The 19,752-nt window shown below is 39.8% G+C and overlaps 1 protein-coding gene across 3 annotated transcripts in view; it reads left to right on the forward strand.

Moving 5' to 3' along the window:
• Dip2b (disco interacting protein 2 homolog B) overlaps positions 1 to 19,752 on the forward strand; it is a 248,755-nt gene that overhangs the window by 101,654 nt on the left and 127,349 nt on the right. For all 3 annotated transcript variants that reach the window (XM_070040936.1, XM_070040944.1, XM_070040949.1), the window contains exon 2: positions 13,633 to 13,704. In XM_070040936.1, the coding sequence (XP_069897037.1) occupies positions 13,633 to 13,704 (72 nt within the window). The remainder of the gene's footprint in view (positions 1 to 13,632; positions 13,705 to 19,752) is intronic.

Raw genomic sequence — 19,752 nt, forward strand, 5'->3', positions numbered from 1 at the left:
CTTTTCCTTCCCCTTTTTCTTCCTTCCTTCCTTTCTTTCTTCCTTCCTTTCTTTCTTTCTCTCTTTCTTTCTTTCCTTTCTTTCTTTCTTTCTTTCTCTGTCTTTCTTTCTTTCTTTCTTTCTTTCTTTCTTTCTTTCTTTCTTTCTTTCTTTCTTTCTTTCTTTCTTTCTTTCTTTCTTCTTTCTTTCTTTCTTTCTTTCTTTTCTTTCTTTCTTTCTTTCTTTCTTTCTTTCTTTCTTTCTTTCTTTCTTTCTTTCTTTCTTTCTTTCTTTCTTTCTTTCTTTCTTTCTTTCTTTCTTTCTTTCTTTCTTTCTTTCTTTCTTTCTGCCAGTCCAGGGGTTTGAACTCAGGGCCTGGGCACTGTCCCTGAGCTTCTTTTGCTCAAGGCTAGCACTCTACCACATAGCACCACTTCCTGCTTTTTCTGTTTATGTGATACTGAGGAATTGAATCCAGGGCTTTATGTATGCTAGTCAAGCACTCTACCACTAAGCTACATTCCTAGCCCTAGATAAATGTTTTGTGCATTATTGTATTTATATATATTACCATATATGTATTTTATCTAATCTGTTAATTTCTGGTTTGGATCTTTGTACTTATTCTTTGAGATACAAGTTTTCCACCTTTTATTGGCTATAGAATCCTTTTTTTTTTTTTTATGCTATAGAATCTTAAGACACTTATTTTGTTGGCTCTTGGTGCTTGAGAATATAGCACCATAATGTGTCTTTAGAGGCACCATGCATTCTCTCTTCTTTCTTTAAAAAGAACCAACTAGGAGTCTGGAGATAGAGCTCAGTAGTAGAGAAAGAACCATCCAACCCAGAATTCTCTAAATGGCTACTTTAAAGATAAAGGTGTTGATAGAACTTTCGTAGGTTGAGGCTGGGTGGAGTGTGTGCTGTGTGCCAGGGACTGTTGCATTTACTCTCTCTGAAGTCTCATCATAAGTACTCCAGGTAGGAGTTATTCCAGTTTTACCTATTGTGAAACAGGTATAGCATTGCTTAGTAATTTGTCCAGAAGCAAGTGGGTGGCAGGCTGGGGGTCCAAACCCTGGTCTGCTTCTCACTGGAAGGCATGAGATTTTCTTTTACTGAGCCATACTGTGATTCCTCCTACAACTTTTAAACAATTGGTATAGCAAGTTTCTTGTTGGTGGAAATAATTTTTCTACGTGGACAAATGAACATACCTTTTGCATTAGACAGATTAACTTAACCAGTTGCCTGATGATGTAGTGAGACTAAGTTCAGTTTCTCAGTGTCTTTAGTGTTTTTCTCTGTTGCTTTTTATTTGTTTGAACTTGCTTGATGCCTTAGGTGAAATACCATTTGTAAGAAGTCATATATATTTGACCTAGAAAACTGAGTTGTATAACCAAAACAATTCTGTGATTTGAGTTTTAGAAGAAAGCAATCTGGGCTTTACCCTCTGTTCTTGACATGAAAAATGCCTTGTTCTTGTCCAAATTGAGATGAGAGGACATCTCCTGAGAATGGGAAGTTGAAAGTGTTAAATATCCTTCAAATGTTTTTGTGAGATTAGTAAGAATAGATGCCACTTGAAGACTTTCAGAGGCACTGATTTTTTCCCCCTGAAAAGAAAAATTAGATAAATAAAAAGTCTCATCTTTCAACAAATAATACTATTTTAACAAACCTTTACTTTTGGCTAAACTTTAATAATGTTATCTTTTTGCCCTCTTTCAACATAAGATTATTTTCCCCTCTGTAGAAAGAAACTACAGATAATGTTAGAAATAAGTCAGTGATTTAACTTGTTTTGGGGCCTGTTAGACATTGAAGTTAAGATGTAGCAAGAAAAATTGGTAGAGAAAGGGAAGATCAATGGCTTGTTTAAGGGGCAAAGCCATTGTAGTGACTGGGCTTCATTTTGTGTGCTTGTGATTCTTTCTGGTTGCTCTGGTTGAAAGTCTGTGTGGCTGCTATATGTCATTCATTGAGTGGAATTGTCATTGCAAGGAAAACATGGTAAAATTTAATAAAAAGTTTTGTCTTGTGGCTGGTGTCTTTAGGATATCTAATTCCTCTTTTCCTGTTTAAGGCTGACCTCACTAATTCTCAGCCTTACTTATAAGTAAACTCTTAGTAGGGAGGGTTTACATACATCCTTTATGTTTGGATAGCCACACCCATCTCCAGCCATAGCCAACACACACACCACCTTTTAGGTGCAAAACTTCTATGTGAAGGATAGAATAGATTGATTAGATACAGGTATAAATTTGAAAAGGAAACTCTTTAGAACTTTTTCTTCTTAATCCTTTCCTTCCTGCCCTCTTCCATCCTCCTTTTCTTTTTGTCTCATTTCTTTTGCTCTCAATTACCCCTCAACAAAAATAGAAAGACTACTTTCTATTTAGTAATAATGGATAGAAATTTATTTATTCAAAGAAATGAACTATTTTTTTTTTTTTTTGGTTGGTTGGTCCTGGGCTTGAACTCTGAGCAGTTAATTGGAGATAAGAGTCTCACAGATGGGCTGGGAAGGTGGCTCAGTGGTAGAGTGCTTGCCTTGTATGCCTGAGGCCCTGGGTTCGATTCCTCAGCACCACATAAGCAGAAAAGTGGCACTGTGGCTTAAGTGGTAGAGTGTTAGCCTTGAGCTGAAGAGCTGAGGGACAGTGCCCAAGCCCAGAGTTGAGACCCCACAACTGGACCCCCACCCCCCCAAAAAAAAGAGTCTCACAGACTTTCCTACCTGGGCTGGCTTTGAACAGAGATCCTTAGATCTCAGCCTCCTAAATAGCTAGGATTACAGGCGTGATTAGCAGAACCTGGCTAAATTCCTATTATTTAGTAGGGACTTTTAATAATCTTTAGGAGGTGAGCCAGGTACTTGCGATCCTGAGAGAGAGAGACAGAGACAGAGACAGAGAGACAGAGAGAGAGAAAGAGAATATGTATTTAGGAGGGAACAGTTTCACAATGAGGTTGAGGCTGACCTCTAGTTTCAGCTTTCTGAATGCTAGTATTATAGGCATGTACAACTATGCCTGGCTCCCCCCCCCCTTTTTTTTGTCTTGTACTTACATTTCTTGCTTAAATGGGACTTTACCACTTGAGCCATGCTTCCAGCCCAGCATTTTGCTGGCTAATTGGCCATGGATTCTCTTGAACTTTTCTGGCTTTGAACCAAAGCTCCTCCAAGTCTCAGTCTCCTTCTTTAGGCTAGGATTACAGCTTAAACTACTGATGCCTTTTTTTTTTTTTTAAACAGTACCTGGCACAGCACTGTTGACTTACCTCATTTAAAAGAGGAAAGCCTGCTGGGAGTGGGTGGCTCACTCCTGGAATCCTAGCTACTCTGGAGGCTGAGATCTGTGGATTGTGTCAGTTGAAGCCAGTCTAGGCAAGGAACTCTGTGAGAATCAGATCTCCAATTAACTATCAAAAAAGCTGAAAGTAGAGCTGTAGCTCAAGTGGTAGAGTACTAGCCTTGAGCAGAAAGTTAGGGACAGTACCCAGCCTCTAGTCCAAGCCCCTGGACTGGCAGGAAGACAGGCAGGTATGCACATGCCCCCCCCCCCCCCACAAAGATGAAAGGGATTAAGAGAGTTTCCCAGGTCTTAGTGGAGGGTGTAGAGAACTGTTAATGCCTTTTGGAAAGTCATCCATTTTTCATTTTTGAAGAAAGTTAAAAAGATTGGTCTAGGAATGTGGCTTAATGGTAGAATGCTTGTCCAGCATGTGAAACTCTGTGTTTGATTCCTCAGTCATATAAACAGAAAAAGCCAGTCGTGGCGCTGTGGCTCAAGTGGTAGAGTGCTAGCCTTGAGCAAAAGAAGCTCAGGGACAGTGCCCAGGCCCTAAGTTCAAGCCCTAGGACAGGCAAAAAAAAAAAAAAAAAAAAGATTGTTTATCCCATGTTGTTCATTTTATGAATAATAGGTTAGCTTTAGTCTTTTATTGCATCTGATCCGGAGGCCTTCTACAAAGAAATAAGGATGGACAGAGAACAGTAAGAGAAGATCAGAGAGTGTGGGGAATGTAACTCCAAAGTAGAATGCTTGACTAGATCACAAGGGCCTATCATCAATTTCTTCTCCCCTACTCTACCTCCCAAAAAGGAAGGAAGGCCAGAATCTTGGATTCCAGTCTGGCTTTTTATATACTTAAGCAAGATAGTAAATTAGTATCTTTTAGCATTACACTCTTAAAAGGTCAGTGTCACGAAGGTGATGATGAATTTCTTACTGAACAAGGTTTTTAGCTCAATTACATGAATTGATGTCAGAATAGGGCCAGTGTCCTGTTCATTGGACATTGACCATACAGCTTTTCTATCTTCCAGTTGTTCTAAGCATTCTACTCTCTTCCAAGCTGTGAGTTTGAAGGGTATGTCTTCACCCTCACAGTTACCCAGGCCCAACCCAGGAACAAACTTTCTGAAGCAGAATTTGGAACTCATCTCAAAAAATAAATACAGAGTAGTGTTTTAAGAGCTGGGAAGGTGACTCAGTGGTAGAGTGCTTGCCTTGCATGCATGAGGCTCTGGGTTCGATTCCTCAGCACCACATAAGCAGAAAAAGCTGAAGTGGCACTGTGGCTCAAGTGGTAGAGCGCTAGCCTTGAGCTGAAGAGCTGAAGAACAGCACCCAGGCCCCAGAGTTCAGTCCCCACGACCAAAAAACAAACAAAAAGAGCAGGGCCTCTGGAGCCAAGTCTGGTACCCAACCATGATCACAACATGAACTAGATGTGACTGTGAGTTGTTTCCACTTTCTGTGTCCCACTCAGAGCCCCTATAAAATAAGAATGATGCTAACATTGCTGGGTAGGACTATTAAAGACTTAAACAAAAACCAGTAAGTCAGCCCTAAATATCATAACAGTATTATTTGTTTATGCTTATTGAGTACCCTGATTATTTTTATTTTTTTTTATCTTTTAATTTTAATTTTTTGTGAACATACTATACAGAGGGGTTACAATTACATGGGCAAGATAATGAGTACATTTCTTATCAAGCATTGCAGCCTACTCCTTTGTTTACCCTTCACATCCCTTCCCAGCCTCCCCCCAATCCCCCCCCCTGCACCCCTGATTACTTTTATTACCAGTATTTCTTTTTCATCTTTCAGGGGACTTTGTACATAATTTCCAGGGTAGCTTTTGTGACTTTCATTGTAATTGTTTAGATTGGGAGTCTCTTGAAGGCAAAGACACTATTTTATTTATCTTTAACATTCTTTTTTTTGGGGGGGGGGGTCTGGTCGTGGAGCCTGAACTCTGGGCCTGGGCGGTGTCCCTCAGCTCTTCAGCTCAAGGCTAGCGCTCTACCACTTGAGCCACAGCTCCACTTCCGTCTTTTTTCTTTTTGCTTATGTGGTGCTGAGGAATCGAACCCAGGGCCTCAGGCATGCAAGGCAAGCGCTCTACCACTGAGCCACCTTCCCAGCCCTTATCTTTAATATTCTATTACCCATCCAATAGTCTAAAATACATTTCTTGTACTTCTAAGGTTTCCCTAGCATGGTCACCTGCAACAGATGTGGCTTTGAGATGGGGCTTATATCTTTTTATTTCCATTGGAGCAAGAAGAGTTAATGGCTAGAGGTATAATTGTTAGTATCTCTCAAGATTGTTTCCTGCAGAAAAAATAATGCAACATGATGGCCTGCAGAATTTTCCAAACCCTGTTTATTTCACACCTAATTGTATAGGTCACTGCACAGTATTACATATCACTTCTTTGCTTGACTGGAAGATAAGAATCCTAAAGCAACTACCAAATATGGCCATACCCATAATGAGCCAGTCAGCAGCAGAGTAAAGCTAATAAACAAAGAGACTGTGTAATTAAGAATTTATATCATATTTTTCATATTCAAACAAAGGCCAGAACTAACCCAAATGTCTGGGAAGAGTTCATGATGCTTCCTGCATGTAATATGCATCTCTCCCATGGCACCTGACTATGAAGTGTTTGTAATGTTTGTTTTTTCTCCATTACCATAGTTGCCACTTTGCATTACACCCCCCCCCCCCATCCTGCCGTATTTCTGAAATCATGTGTTGTTACTGGTACTTTCTGTTGTTATTTTTTGTCAGTCGTGGGGCTTGAATTCTGGGCCTGGGAGCTATACCTCAGCTCTTCAGCTCAAGGCGGCTAGCACTCCACCACTTGAGCCATAGCACCACTTCTGGTTTTTTGAGTGGTTTATTGGAGATAAGAGTCTCACCAACTTTTCCTGCTCGGGCTGGCTTTGAACCAGGATCCTCAGATCTCAGCCTCCTGAGCAGCTAGGATTACAGGCATGAGCCACTGATGCCTGGCCAATACCGGTACTTTCTGTAGTAGGGTTTGAACTTGGGGCCTCCCACTTGCTATCAAGTGCTCTGCCCCTTAAACCACACTCCCATCTCTCTCTCTCTCTCTCTCTCTCTCTCTCTCTCTCTCTCTCTCTCTCTCTCTCTCTCTCTCTCTCTCTCTCTGTGTGTGTGTGTGTGTGTGTGTGTGTGTGTGTGTGTGTGTGTGAATCAGGGCATGGTCACTGTCCTTGAGCTTTTTTCTCAATGCTAGTGCTCTACCAGTTGAGCCACAGCTCCATGTTCAACTGTGTGTGTGTGTGTGTGTGTGTGTGTGTGTGTGTGTGTGTCTGTCTGTCTGTCTGTCTGTCTGTCTGTGTCTGTCTGTGTCTGTGTGTGCATGTGCTTCATTGGAGAAAACAGTCTCACAGACTTTACTGCCTGGGTTGTCTTTGAACCATGATCCTTTGATCATGATCCTCCTATCTCTGGTCTCCTGGATAGTTGGGATGACAGGCACCTTGCTTTTGGTGTTAGAGAAGAGATCTGGCTAACTTTTTGCCTGAGCTCAGCTCTGGCTGCAATCTTCTGCTTCCTGAGTTGCTAAAATTACAGACATGATCCACCATGGTGGCTCAGACATCATACTTTTAATCATATTAAAAACTTTGCGGGGCTGGGAAGGTGGCTCAGTGGTAGAGCGCTTGCCTTGCATGCCTGAGGCCCTGGGTTCGATTCCTCAGCACCACATAAGCAAAAAGAAAAGAGTGGTGTTATGGCTCAAGTGGTAGAGCACTAGCCTTGAGCTGAAGAGCTGAGGGACAGCGCCCAGGCCCAGAGTTCAGGCCCCACGACTGGACCCAAAAAAAAAAAAAAAAAAAAAAAAAAAAACCTTGGCAAGATAGATCATATTGTTTTCTATTTTAAAGCTATATAAACAGGCTTGTAAAGATGCTGAGACAAGCTTATCCAGAATTTTTATGTATTTATTTATTTTTTTGTCCATTGTGGGGCTTGAACTTTGGGCCTGGGTGTTGTCCCTGAGCTCTTCAGCTAGCAGTCTACCACTTGAGCCACAGTGCCACTTCGAGTTTTCTAGTGGTTAATTGGAATAAGAGTCTCACAGACCTTCTTACCCAGGCAGGCTTTGAGCCACAGTCCTCAGATGTCAGCATCCTGAATAGCTAGGATTACAGGCAAGAGCCCTGGTGCCTAGCTTATCCAGAATCTTATAGTGAAGAAGTGGTAAGGTTCTGCTGTACCCGTGGTTCTCTCTAGGTCAGATTCTAAATTCTTGATGACAGCAAGATGCAAATGACTATTCTACTGGCCCATAAGAAGCTTTAGTTGGCAGATAAGCCCCTGTACTTCTCTCCCATTCCAGTCTACTGTGTCGGTTTTCTTTAATATGATTTTTGGACTCTTTGTGCCAAGCCATTTTTGTTGATTGCTGGTAGTGATACTTTGGAGACATATTTCCTCTGTTCCATATGTTCTTGCAGTTGCCTTTCCCTGTGTCTGGTATTGGCTATGAAGGATTGTGGTAGGGTCAATGCAGCTGGACAGTTTGAAGGCATGTGGGTCCCAGAGATTTCATGGCCTGTCTGGTGTTTTAGGTCAGAATCTTCGATGTCTCCCTTTACACCTGCCAGGTATTACAGACCTCTAAATGTGGCTACTCTTCTAAGTATACATGTGGTTGGAAAAATACGTTATCCTAGTGGGAGGGGAAGGCTAGTCCTTCCTGTTTAGTTCTCAAAAACTTGAACAGCAGGTTTACTTTAGACACAAGCCATTTAAATACACTTTAAAAAACAGGTATACTTATGGCACTCCTTTATATTCCTTATGCCAGATGGCAGAAAAATCTGTTCTGAGTAAGAATGCTTGTGGTGTGACTTAGTAGCTCCTTAGGTTCATGTTTCCCTATGGGGGCTGGATAGCCAAGACAACATTCTTCTTCCCTTCCTCACGTTAAATCAGCAGAACCACCCAGCACACTTCTGGCAGGGTTCTTTGGGACAACAATCTTTAAATCTACTTGATTTTTAAAAGACTGTTTGGCAGATACTTGTCCGGAATATTGATTTCTGAATCCTAATCTAGACTCTCCCAGGGAAAGGCCTGGAAATTTGTGATTTCACAGATTCTTTAGATTATTCCTAGAAAATAATCAAGGGCTGGAGATGTAAATTACTGGTAGAGTGTTTGCCTGGCATGGATGTCCTGGCTTTGATCTCCAGCTCTGAATGTGTACACATATAATTGAGGAAAAAAACAATAGGTCAGGTTTTGAAAACATTGCTTTAGTGCAGCAAAATCTACTTGACTCCAGGTGATGAGAATGGTTCAGAGTGCAAAACGTAAATGGGGAGTTACAGAAGCTGGGATTACAAATCCTCACTGAATTCTTTCAGTCTGGTCTAGCTAAGGGATATCTTTATCTGTCATGAAGTTCCTCTGTGATTTATTAGTGTTACTTCCTTTCTCCAGGCAGTTCAGATGTTGCTGGTCTGCTTTAAGGGCTACTCTTAAATTTTAGTAAACTTCTTGCTCTAGATTTCCCTCTGTGCTTCTGCTAAAGACCTCATTTTCTCTATTCCAGTTTCCACCCAAGTACACATGCCTCTTTGATTTATTGTTCTCTCACTGTCTCTATTTAACTAATTCATTGAGTCACTCATTCAGCAAGTGTCTATTGTGCCAGGTTGTGGGCAGGCTACAGGGAGAAGCAAGACGCAATTCTTGCCCGCAAGTGCCCAGTCTAGTAGGGAGATAGAGGTGTACACAGATAATTAAAATACCAGTTATGCTAAGTGCTGCCACAGCAGTGTGCCCAGGGTTGCAGAAGCCCTAGGTGGAAGGGCTGACAGATGATGGAAGACTAGCATTGAGATAACTTGTTTTTGCCAGTGTGGGATTTGAACTCAGGGCCTTGCACTTGGTTAGTTGGCTGTCTCTTTCTATCACTAGCCACACCTCTAGTCCAGCATTTTGCATGGGATGGCTTCAAACCTCAATCGCTCCCAACCTTCTCTCCTTCTTCTCCCCACCCGTGCCATCCCCTGGTCTTCTGAGTAGCTAGGATTATACATGTGAGACACCATCCTGACTGGAGGTGACATTTAGCAGGATTTTGTAGTCAGGAAGAATTTTTAGGTTTCCATATGAGCCGGCCTCATAGGCCTCACATTCTCATTACTACTGCTTTTCCAGGTCTCTTTAATTTCTTTCCTCATTTATGAATCTAGCAGAGCTAATTGACATGGCTGAATTAGATTCTCTCAATTGACCCCTTTCAAAACCCAAGACATTAGTGGTTGATGAATGTCCCAGATCTGACAGTGGGTTCCCTGACATGAATGATTGAGACTATAAGCACTGAAGAGAGCTTTTTAAAGGCCTTTCACTTTATCAGATGTTTTCTGAGTTCACAGAAGTGGTCTTTGTGTCCCCTAGAGGGACTGAGAGAAAGAGGGGAAGGGGAGCAGAACAGAGTTAGTCAGTTACTAATTGTTTTTGGTCTGAGACTGGGATTCAAACTTAGTACCTGACGCTTTTGCTCATTAGCTGGCATTCTGTCAACTGAGCCATAACTCCAACCCCTGTTGTTATTCTTTTTAATAATAAAAAACATAGGTTCCTGTTTGCAGTGCATGTAACCTTGGTAGCAGGTTCCTGCTCCACTATTAGTTGTATGTATTGTTTGAGATTATCTCAATTTTTTGAATTTGAAAAGCCTTGGTTTTTATTATTTGAATGTGTCACTAGAGTAACAGATGAACCATTGGGATTTATTGAATTTGTACATTTAGTAAGTAGTCGTGATTGTTTGAAATTTTAAAACATTTGTTTCTTCAAATAATGGATGTAGAAAAATCAGGAAATACAGAAAAAAAAAAAAGAGAAAAACCCAACACCAACTCAACATCTTATAAGCCATCTTGCTCATATTTTGGTGTAGGCCTGTGGTGTTACTTAAACGTTAGAGTACTTATCTATCATGCAGGTGTTCCTGGGTTCAATCTCTAGCCCTGTAAAGATAAATACATACAAAGTAAAGCCATTTACTAAAAACATTCACTTTTTGGGGCTGGGAAGGTGGCTCAGTAGTAGAGTGCCTGCCTTGCATGCATGAGGCCTTGGGTTTGTTTCCTCAGCACCACATAAGCAGAAAAAGCTGAAAGTGGCACTGTGGCTCAAGTGGTAGAGTGCTAGCCTTGAGCTGAAGAGCTGAGGGACAGGGCCCAGAGTTCAGGGCCCACAACCGACAAAAATAAATAAATAAATAAATAAAAATAAATCCCTTTTCATATGCATGTTTTAAAACATTACTATCCTAAAAATTGTAAACTACATCTTGATTTTTTCTGTTAAATATTTTGACCATCTTATTGTGTTAGCAACTATGCATAGGAAGATGTCTAAAATAAAATAACTTGAGGGGACTAGGAATATGGCATAGTGGTAGAGTGCTTGCTTAACATGCATGAAGCCCTGGGCTCGATTCCTTGGTTACCACATAAACACAAAATAAATGAAATTAATTAAAAAATATTGAATGTAAAAGGCAAGAAGCAAGTTAGATTTACATATTTTTTATTAAAATTGACTTGTTTAATAAAATAACATGAAACTCCCCTCTACTCCCATATCTTAAGTATAAACAACTTAGTATATATAGCCTTTCTAGTGTGTGTATATGTATACAGCACACATATATAAACATCTGTTAACTGTATTTTTGTAAGACTAGACTGTCCATACCTGCTGCTTGCCTTTTACATTCAATATATTTTAAATATTTTTCTATGCTGTTAGATTTGGAATATGTGCATATTTCTAACATCCTTAGTAGTGTTAGAATTTGGGGGTAGATAAATTAAATCTTTATTGTAGAACTGTCGAGTCTTCATTGCAGGACTGTACTGTTTATTGTAAAGTATTCCCTGGAGGGGATGGGAAGGTGGCTTGGTGGTAGAGTGCCCTGGGTTCGATTCCTCAGCACCACATAAGCAGAAAAAAAACAGAAGTGGCGCTATGGCTCAAGTGGTAGAGCACTAGCCTTGAGCTGAAGAGCTGAGGGACAGCGCCCAGGCCCAGAGTTCAGGCCCCATGACCAGCAAAAAAAAAAAGCATTCCCTAGAAACTTGTTTGCTTCTACTTTTTCAAATAAAGAATAAAACAAGGGATATTCTCATATTATTGTATACCTGTATACATATGATCATTGAATTAATTCATAGAGGTACAATTACTGAATCAAAAATTTGATAAAAATTCCTAAATTACTCCATTATATATATAGGTGTGTGTATACATACATACATATATATATATATATATATATATATGTATGTATATTTACTATGTCCTGAGGATTCCAAATCTCTTTTCCCTGTGTTCCAGGTTTGTGTAATTAATACAACTTTTTTTCTTTGTCAGTTGTGGGGCTTGATCACAAGGCGTAGGAGCTGTCTCTGAACTCTTCTGCTCAAGGCTAGTACTCTACTACTGTACCACTTTGAGCCACAGTGTTACTTTTGGTTTTATTTTTGTTGTTGTTGTTGTTGTTGTTTTTCTGGTGGTTAGTTGTAGATAAGAGTCTCATGGACTTCCCTGCCGGAGCTGGCTTCAACCATGATCCTTAGCTCTCAGCCTTTTGAGTAGCTGAGATTATAGGCATGAGTTACTATAACTAACTTTTGAGGAGCTAATCTCTAACCGTACTCAGGACATGGCCTATCCTAAGCTCAACTTGTTTTTGTCTCACCAGACACATACTTCTTGCTGTAATTCTTGTTTTTTTTGGTCGGTCATGGGGCCTGAACTCTGGGCCTGGGTGCTATCCCTCAGCTCATCAGCTCAAGGCTAGCGCTCTACTACTTGAGCCACAGTGCCACTTCTGGATTTCTGGTTGTTAATTGGAGATAAGCATCTTAAGGACTTTCCTGCCTGGGCTGGCTTTGAACCGTGATCCTCAGATATCAGCCTCCTGAGTAGCTAGGACTACAGGTGTGAGCCACCAGCACCCATCTTCTTGCTGTAATTCTTTGTCAGAGAATGGCACAACTTTCTGCCTGGTAGCATAAGCCCAAAGCCACATTCTCTATCATACATTCAACCAGTCAGCAAATCATACCCAGCCTTCCTCTTTACTGCTCTTCCTTATGCTTCTCTTCCTGCCTCTGTCATTGTGTATCCAAGCTACAGTTAGATCCAAACCTTTGTAGTACTGCTGGGATAATAGCTAGTCTTTTCTGGGTTTTAGCCTTGTCCTACTGTTCATTGTCCTATTTATCAGGACTGCAAGTGATACTCCTACTGCAACCCTTTATTGAGCCCCTACTTACTCTGCCTATCACCTAGCATCACATGCTAGCATCACTCCTGATTTCAAGTTTCTGTCATCAGATTTGCCCCTATTTGTTGACTGTATATAAAAATGAGTAAAAATGTGAATGCTTTACTGCTTTATGCTAAATTTGGACTTTTTCCCCCTGTTTTTATGCATTGGATTCTGTTTAAGTGCTGTTTTTAAATAGACCTTGCTTTTACTAAAAAATACTTTTTTGGAAAATAATGCTCGTGATGGCACACATATTTCACTACATCTGTGTCTTCCTCCAGCTTTGACTCAGTCATCCTCTCTTGAGTATCTTTTTTGCTGTGCACTTCTTCCATTCAGCCTTGCTTTCTGCCTGTCCATAAACTCCCATTTCTTTATAATACCCACAGATTTTTCCTCCCTGTTTATCAGTTTATCTTTGTTGCAATTGTTGTATCTACTTTGTATGTGCTTCATAGATGTACTTTTTATGCAACCTTGTAAAAAGGACAATGTGCCTAGATAATGCAAACCAGTGACTAGAGGAAAGAGGTTCATCATGTACCTGAGGTTCCATTACCTGTCTTAGATAGACTACTGATTTTATGTCATTCTCTAGAGCAAATAAAACAGTGTTTCACAAGCCAGTTGTATTCATTAGGTTAGACTAAAATTTTTGGAGAAAATAATTGTGTACCAGGTATATAAAGTTCTGTTTGGGGGTATCTTAAATACCAAGGAAAATGGGAGTGCCTAAGATGCAGGGAATCTCTGTTATGGTATGAGGCACCTTGTATTGAAGGATCAGAGTCAGGGACAAACCCTGCAATTTTCCCACAAGTAGTCAACTCAGCCTGTGGGAAGTCACACTTAGCAGAACTCTTGGCACAGAACCATACATTTCCTCCCGCCCCTGACTGTATATGTGGTAGTTCTATCACACTCTGTAATTAATTTTATCTTTGCAGTGAGCAACCACAAAATAAGAATAATGCATAACCTATTTCTGTTTCTTGCTATTTTAGGGGACATCACACAGAAAGGATATGAAAAGAAGAGGTCCAAACTCCTGTCTCCTTACAGCCCACAGACTCAAGGTAGGTGATGAGACGTTGTTTCAACTTTTTTCAATATTTTTACATCAGAGAGATGCTGTCTTACAAGAAATCTTTGTCTGTTCCTGTTTTTTCCCCCATTTCCCCATGAGGGGAGAGAAAAACTGAAGGGAAGAAAGGAAAAAATGCATCAGAATTGAGCATCTGTTATGTGCGAGGCACTTTTAAAATCCCAAGGTCATTGATTCTCTTATGAGAGCTTGGGTGGTGATGTGTGAAACACTGTGATGATTTAGTGACATTCTAGGCCATGGAAAAACTGGTGCTTATTTATACTGGAGCACAAGTGAAGATGGAGAGAGAGAAGAAAGTAGGAAGAAGATAGGAATGAAGAGAAGATACAGTGTTAAAAGGCACCTAAGGCTTGGAGGATAGGAGGATTGGCAGAGTGAAGATGGAGAGAGAGAAGAAAGTAGGAAGAAGATAGGAATGAAGAGAAGATACAGTGTTAAAAGGCACCTAAGGCTTGGAGGATAGGAGGATTGGCAGAGTTCTAAGTAAACTTCATAGTTACAGCCAGAGTTACTGGTTGTGTGAAGGAGCTTGCCAAGGTTTTGTTTTGTTTGTATTTATTTATTTATGTCAGTTGTGGGGGCTTGAACTCTGGACCTGAACACTGTCCCTGAGCTCTTCAGCTCAAGGCTCTACCACTTGAGCCACAGAGCCACTTTCTTATTTTTATTTTTTTATTAACATACATTAATTGTATTGGGAGGGGTTCACTATGACATTTCATACATGTATATCATCCTGGATTTTAAATATCCAAAAGCTCATAGTCACTTTTGTGCTTACTTCCAAAGGAGTTGTTATGCCTTTTCCTCTTAAGCAAGGCTATCTCAGAAGTCATCATACTTTTAAAGTTACTAAAGTTCCGGGATTTCCCTTGAATTTCTACCTTAATTACTTTTTACTATAAAACATTGTTTTCGGGCTGGGAAGGTGGCTCAGTGGTAGAGCGCTTGCCTTGCATGCATGAGGCCCTGGGTTTGATTCCTCAGCACCACATAAGCAGGAAAAAAAAGCCAGAAGTGGCGCAATGGCTCAAGTGGTAGAGCGCTAGCCTTGAGCTGAAGAGCTGAGGGACAGCGCCCAGGCCCAGAGTTCAGGCCCACGACCAGACCCCAAAAACAAACAAACAAACATACAAGCAAACAAAAAACATTGTTGTTGTTTTTTTAAAGAATTTTATTATTACTAAGGAGTTGTACAGAGGGGTTATATAAGTTCTATAAGTCAGGTAATAAGTACAGTTCTTCTTGGATAATATCACCCCTTCCTTTGCTTTTCCTCAATTTTCCCCTCTCATCCCTGCATACAGTTAAAACATTATCTTCTTTATTTCTAATTTCCCTCTGTAAAACATGTTTCTGTAATTGTTCTTTAAAGAGCTAATTGCTTTTGTTATAAACACCATGTGAACTTTGTGTCTCCCATGGTTCTCATTTTAAGCCTTGTACAGAGCATATAGCCTGTAAATATTTGTTGACAGAATAATGAAATGAATAAATAAACACAATAAATGTATACCAGTATGTACACATTTCATTGAAATGCTTGTTTTATTTAGTGTATTATTCTTAGGAATACAGCCATCCCTCGTTCTCTAAAACAGAGGACTGTAGAAGGATATGCTACAGATAGTAAATTCTGTAGATTTTGTAGATCTGTTGCTAAAATAAATAAAATCACATATAAATAATTGCTGCCATATAAATAGTTGTTATAGTTTATTGTTTAGGGAATAATGACAAGAAAAAAAAAAGTCTGTATGTGTTTAAACAATTCTTTCTCCCCCAAAATACTTTCCATCAGAGGTTGATTGACTCTTGATGGAAACCCTTCGATACAAAGGACCAGCTCTACTTTCCTATAGAAAACTAGTAGGTCAGTGTAGTAACAGCTAGTTTAAAATACTTTGATGAACAGATAGATGGATGTAGAAGTCTAAGAGAGGGAGGTGGAAATTGGGCCCATGACAACTAATGGAAAGTCAGCCTTTACTTAGCAGGGAATAATTGGGATGGAAAGACTGGGGGTTATTTTTTCTGATTTGCTGCTTAATTATGGACCTGGCCCATGCCCCCAAAGTCCCAGAGATTTTTTTTAGTCACTTTGTATAAAAGCAGTCAGATCCCAAGAGAGAAACTCAATAAGAAATGTTACAGTGAAAGGAACCATGATCTGTCTTTTATCCATACATAGACTGCAGATGAACCAAATCATGTTTAAAAAACAGTTGATGAATTTCCTATGAGAAATTTGTATTGTTAGCACATTCTTGCCCCATGAGCAAACCTATACAGAGAGCCACATCATACATAAATAGGGAATTGCTGAGTAATAGAGATTTGACAAACCAGACACTTGCTACTAGTAGGCCAAGAATATGCAACAGCATATCTATCTTTGCAGGAATGGCCTTGCCAGTGCTCCCATAGAAGAAGCAGAAGCCATTTGATAGTTTCTTCACCTTCCTGCCATCAGACTTCTGTGTCTTTTTTAAAATCATTACTTTGTGCAGCAATTCTAAACATTGTTAGTGACATAATGCTCCTGCTGAGGCAGACTGCTGCACAGCCCCATCAGCCATCTCCTGGTCTCAGCCAACTTACTCTCTCAGCAGTTCATCCTGCTCCTTACTGGCCTATTTAAAACCTTTGGTTTGCTTATCACCCAATACCTTCTCCACCTATATTATCACCTGTTTGTAATCTAACTGCTCTGTAGCTACTGTCTCTATTTTCTCAGCTACTTCTCATCTCAGAAGGGACCAGAACTTGACTTCTCAAATCACTTCTCATGAACAACTCTCATTTTCTTAGCTTTTACTTCTGTTCCTCTTAGCATTCTTGCAGGCCCACCCACTTGGATTAAACGTTCAAACTTTTTTTGTGTGTACTGGTCCTGGAGCTTGAATTTAGGGCCTGGGTGCTGTCCTTGAGCATTTACCTCAGGGCTAGTACTCTACTACTTGAGCCACAACTCTACTTCCTGGTTTTTGATGGTTAATTGGAGATAAGACACTCGTGAACTTTCCTGCCCAGACTGGCTTCAAACTGCAGTCCTCAGTTCTCAGTCTCCTGAGCAGCTAGTATTATAGGCATGAGTTCTTAGAACCCAGTTTAATGTTCAGACTTCTTTTTTTGGTGGTCATGGAGCTTGAACTCAGGGCCTGGGTGCTGTCTCCGAGCCCCTTTGTACTCAAGGCTAGTGCTCTACCACTTGAACCAAAGCACCACTTTCAGTTTTTGATTGGTTAATTGGGAATAAGAGTCGTAAGGGGACTTTTGTGCCTGGGCTAGCTTCGAACCATGATCATTAGATCTCAGCCTCCTGAGTAGCTAAGATTATAGGTATTAGCCACTGGTGCCCAGTTTAATGTTCAGACTTTTAAGGAAAGGCTCCAAGCCCTCCTGACTTCTCATTGTATTACTGGTTCTTGAAATTCTAGCCTCTATCAGAATCACTGGAGAGCTTGCTAATATAGATTGAAGATCCACAGTCTCAAGATTTCTGATTCAGTAGGTACAGGATTGAGTCTGAGAATTTGTGTTTTTGTCAGGCTCCTAGGTAAGGCTGAAGTTGCTGGCTCAGATACAGCATTTTGAAAACCAGTTCTCTCTCTCTCTAGATTACTTTAGCCACACCTGTGGCATCATCATTTGAATAAAGGTAACTCTCAATTATCTATCTCCAACCCAGATCTCTCCTATGACCCTACTCCACACATCCAACTATATCCTTAACACCTGTACTTACATACATCAACATATCTAAAACAACGTAATTTTGGATATATTACATTTATATGGCTGCTGTATACCACCCCTGTCACCATCCAACTCCTCCATACCCTTCCACACATCCAAAACTCCAGCTATAGCAGCATCCAACCTGTTCCTCTATTTGTAGCTTTTCCTTTCTGTGAAGATATAATTGACATTCCTAAGCCATATGTTGGAGATTGAAAGCACATCCTCAAAACCCCTGTCTTCATCTTGATGTCTCTGCAGTCATCGAGTGATCAATTTTGTTTCTTCTTGAGCTAATTTTGGTAAACTTAATTTTTCTAGGAAATTATATTATGTAAAACTTCAGATTCTTTAAGTTATTCACAATATTCTATTTTTAAAGCTTCAACTTTGTTTTGATTATTTGTATGGTGTCTCCTTCTGTGGTGCTAGAGACAGAACTCAAGGCATTCTGCATATTAGGCAAGGACTGTACCATATAGTGACATCCCTAGGCGTGACTCAATCCTCTCCATCCCTAACCCCCCTTTAAAAAAAATTCTTATCAGTCTTCCCATGGGTTTTTGTCTTTTCAAAGAATAAGCTTTTGATTTTGTTGATATTTTAGTGTTGTTTTTTATTTATTAATTTCCTTTTCCTTATATATTTCTTTTTTGTATTTTTTTTTACTCTTATGTATTTTTTCTAAATTTTCTGAGTTGCATGCTTTGATCTTTCCTAAGATAAGTGTTTCTTAACTCACCATGGTCAGAAAACAAGTCTGTACCAAGTCTTTGTTATTTGTTAAGACATGCCTAGTCTTGGGTAAATTTCTATAGCTCATTTGCTTGTTTTAATTGTTGAGTTGATTTCTGTATATATTAGCTCAAAATAATGCATTGTGTTGCCCAGATCTTCTCTATTTGTATTAGGCTTTTGACTATTTGATCTAACAATTTTGAAAGCAAGTGTGTTGAAAAGCCTGTACTACCACTATAGAATGATCAGTTTTCCTTTTAATTTCATGAAGTTTTATTTTTATATCTTTTAAAACTATGTTACTAGATGCACACAAATTAAGAATAGTATTTTCAGAAGTTTGAGATGTAACACAAAGGTAGAAGCTTGCCTGGCCTGAGCAAGACCTATCCTAAGGCTGCCTTCTTTCCTTCTTCTACCTTTAGACTACTACTATTATTAGATATCTTCTTCTAAACAACACAAACACTTTAAAATGCTTGAATGTTAATCACCAACACTTCCCATGTTACATTTTAGCATTACCTTGTTTACATACTTCTCAATTATCAACTATTATGTAGTTAATAATTATTTGTTAGGGCTGGGAAGGTGGCTGAGTGTTAGAGCGCTTGCCTTGCATGCATGAGGCCCTGGGTTCGATTCCTCAGCACCACATAAGCAAAAAGAAAAAAACCAGAAGTGGCTCTGTGGCTCAAGTGGTAGAGCGCTAGCCTTGAGCTGAAGAGCTGAGGAACAGCACTCAGAGGCCCCATGACCGGACCCCCCCCAAAAAAATTGTTAATTATTTTTTGTATCTCCTCAATTCAGTTTTCTTCTTCCTAAATGCATGCCTTTGTGAGGATATTAGTGTCCTTTTCCCCCCATCTTTGTTCTTAACTCATTCTTCCCCAAAAAGGAATGTAGAGATAGATGATCTAACACACACACACACACACACACACACACACACACACACACACACACACACACACACACACACACACACACACACACACACACACACACACACCTATAGTAGTAGTAAAAAAAAAAAAAAGAGAGATTACCCTTGTGTATTTGCCACAATATGTCTTTGTAGATTTTGAAATGATGTTTGATTTCACATATTTCAAATACATTATGCTAAAATAATCATCTTTAGGATTTTGGTGGGAACTTCCTTTTTACTTTTAGAAGGGGAGGTCACATTTTCCCACTCTGTTGCCTTCTTGCATTTTGTTTTTTTGTTTTTGTGCCAGTCCTGGGGCTTGAACTCAGGGTCTGGGCATTGTCCCTGAGCTTTCTTTTTTTTGTTTGGGTTTTTTTTGGTTTGTTTGTTTCTTTAAATTTTATTTTATTGTAAAGATGTTGTACAGAGGGGTTACAGTTACATGAGTAAGGCAATGAGTACATTTTTTTTAAATTTAATTTAATTTTATTTGTGAACATACTGTACAGAGGAGTTACAATTACATGGGCAGGATAATGCGTACATTTCTTACCAAGCATTGCAGCCTCCTCCTTTGTTTACCCTTCACATCCCTTCCCAGCCTCC

Source organism: Dipodomys merriami, unplaced genomic scaffold (assembly GCF_024711535.1).
Source record: "Dipodomys merriami isolate MVZ:Mamm:240054 unplaced genomic scaffold, mDipMer1.0.p SCAF_10, whole genome shotgun sequence".
Lineage (NCBI taxonomy): Eukaryota > Metazoa > Chordata > Mammalia > Rodentia > Heteromyidae > Dipodomys > Dipodomys merriami.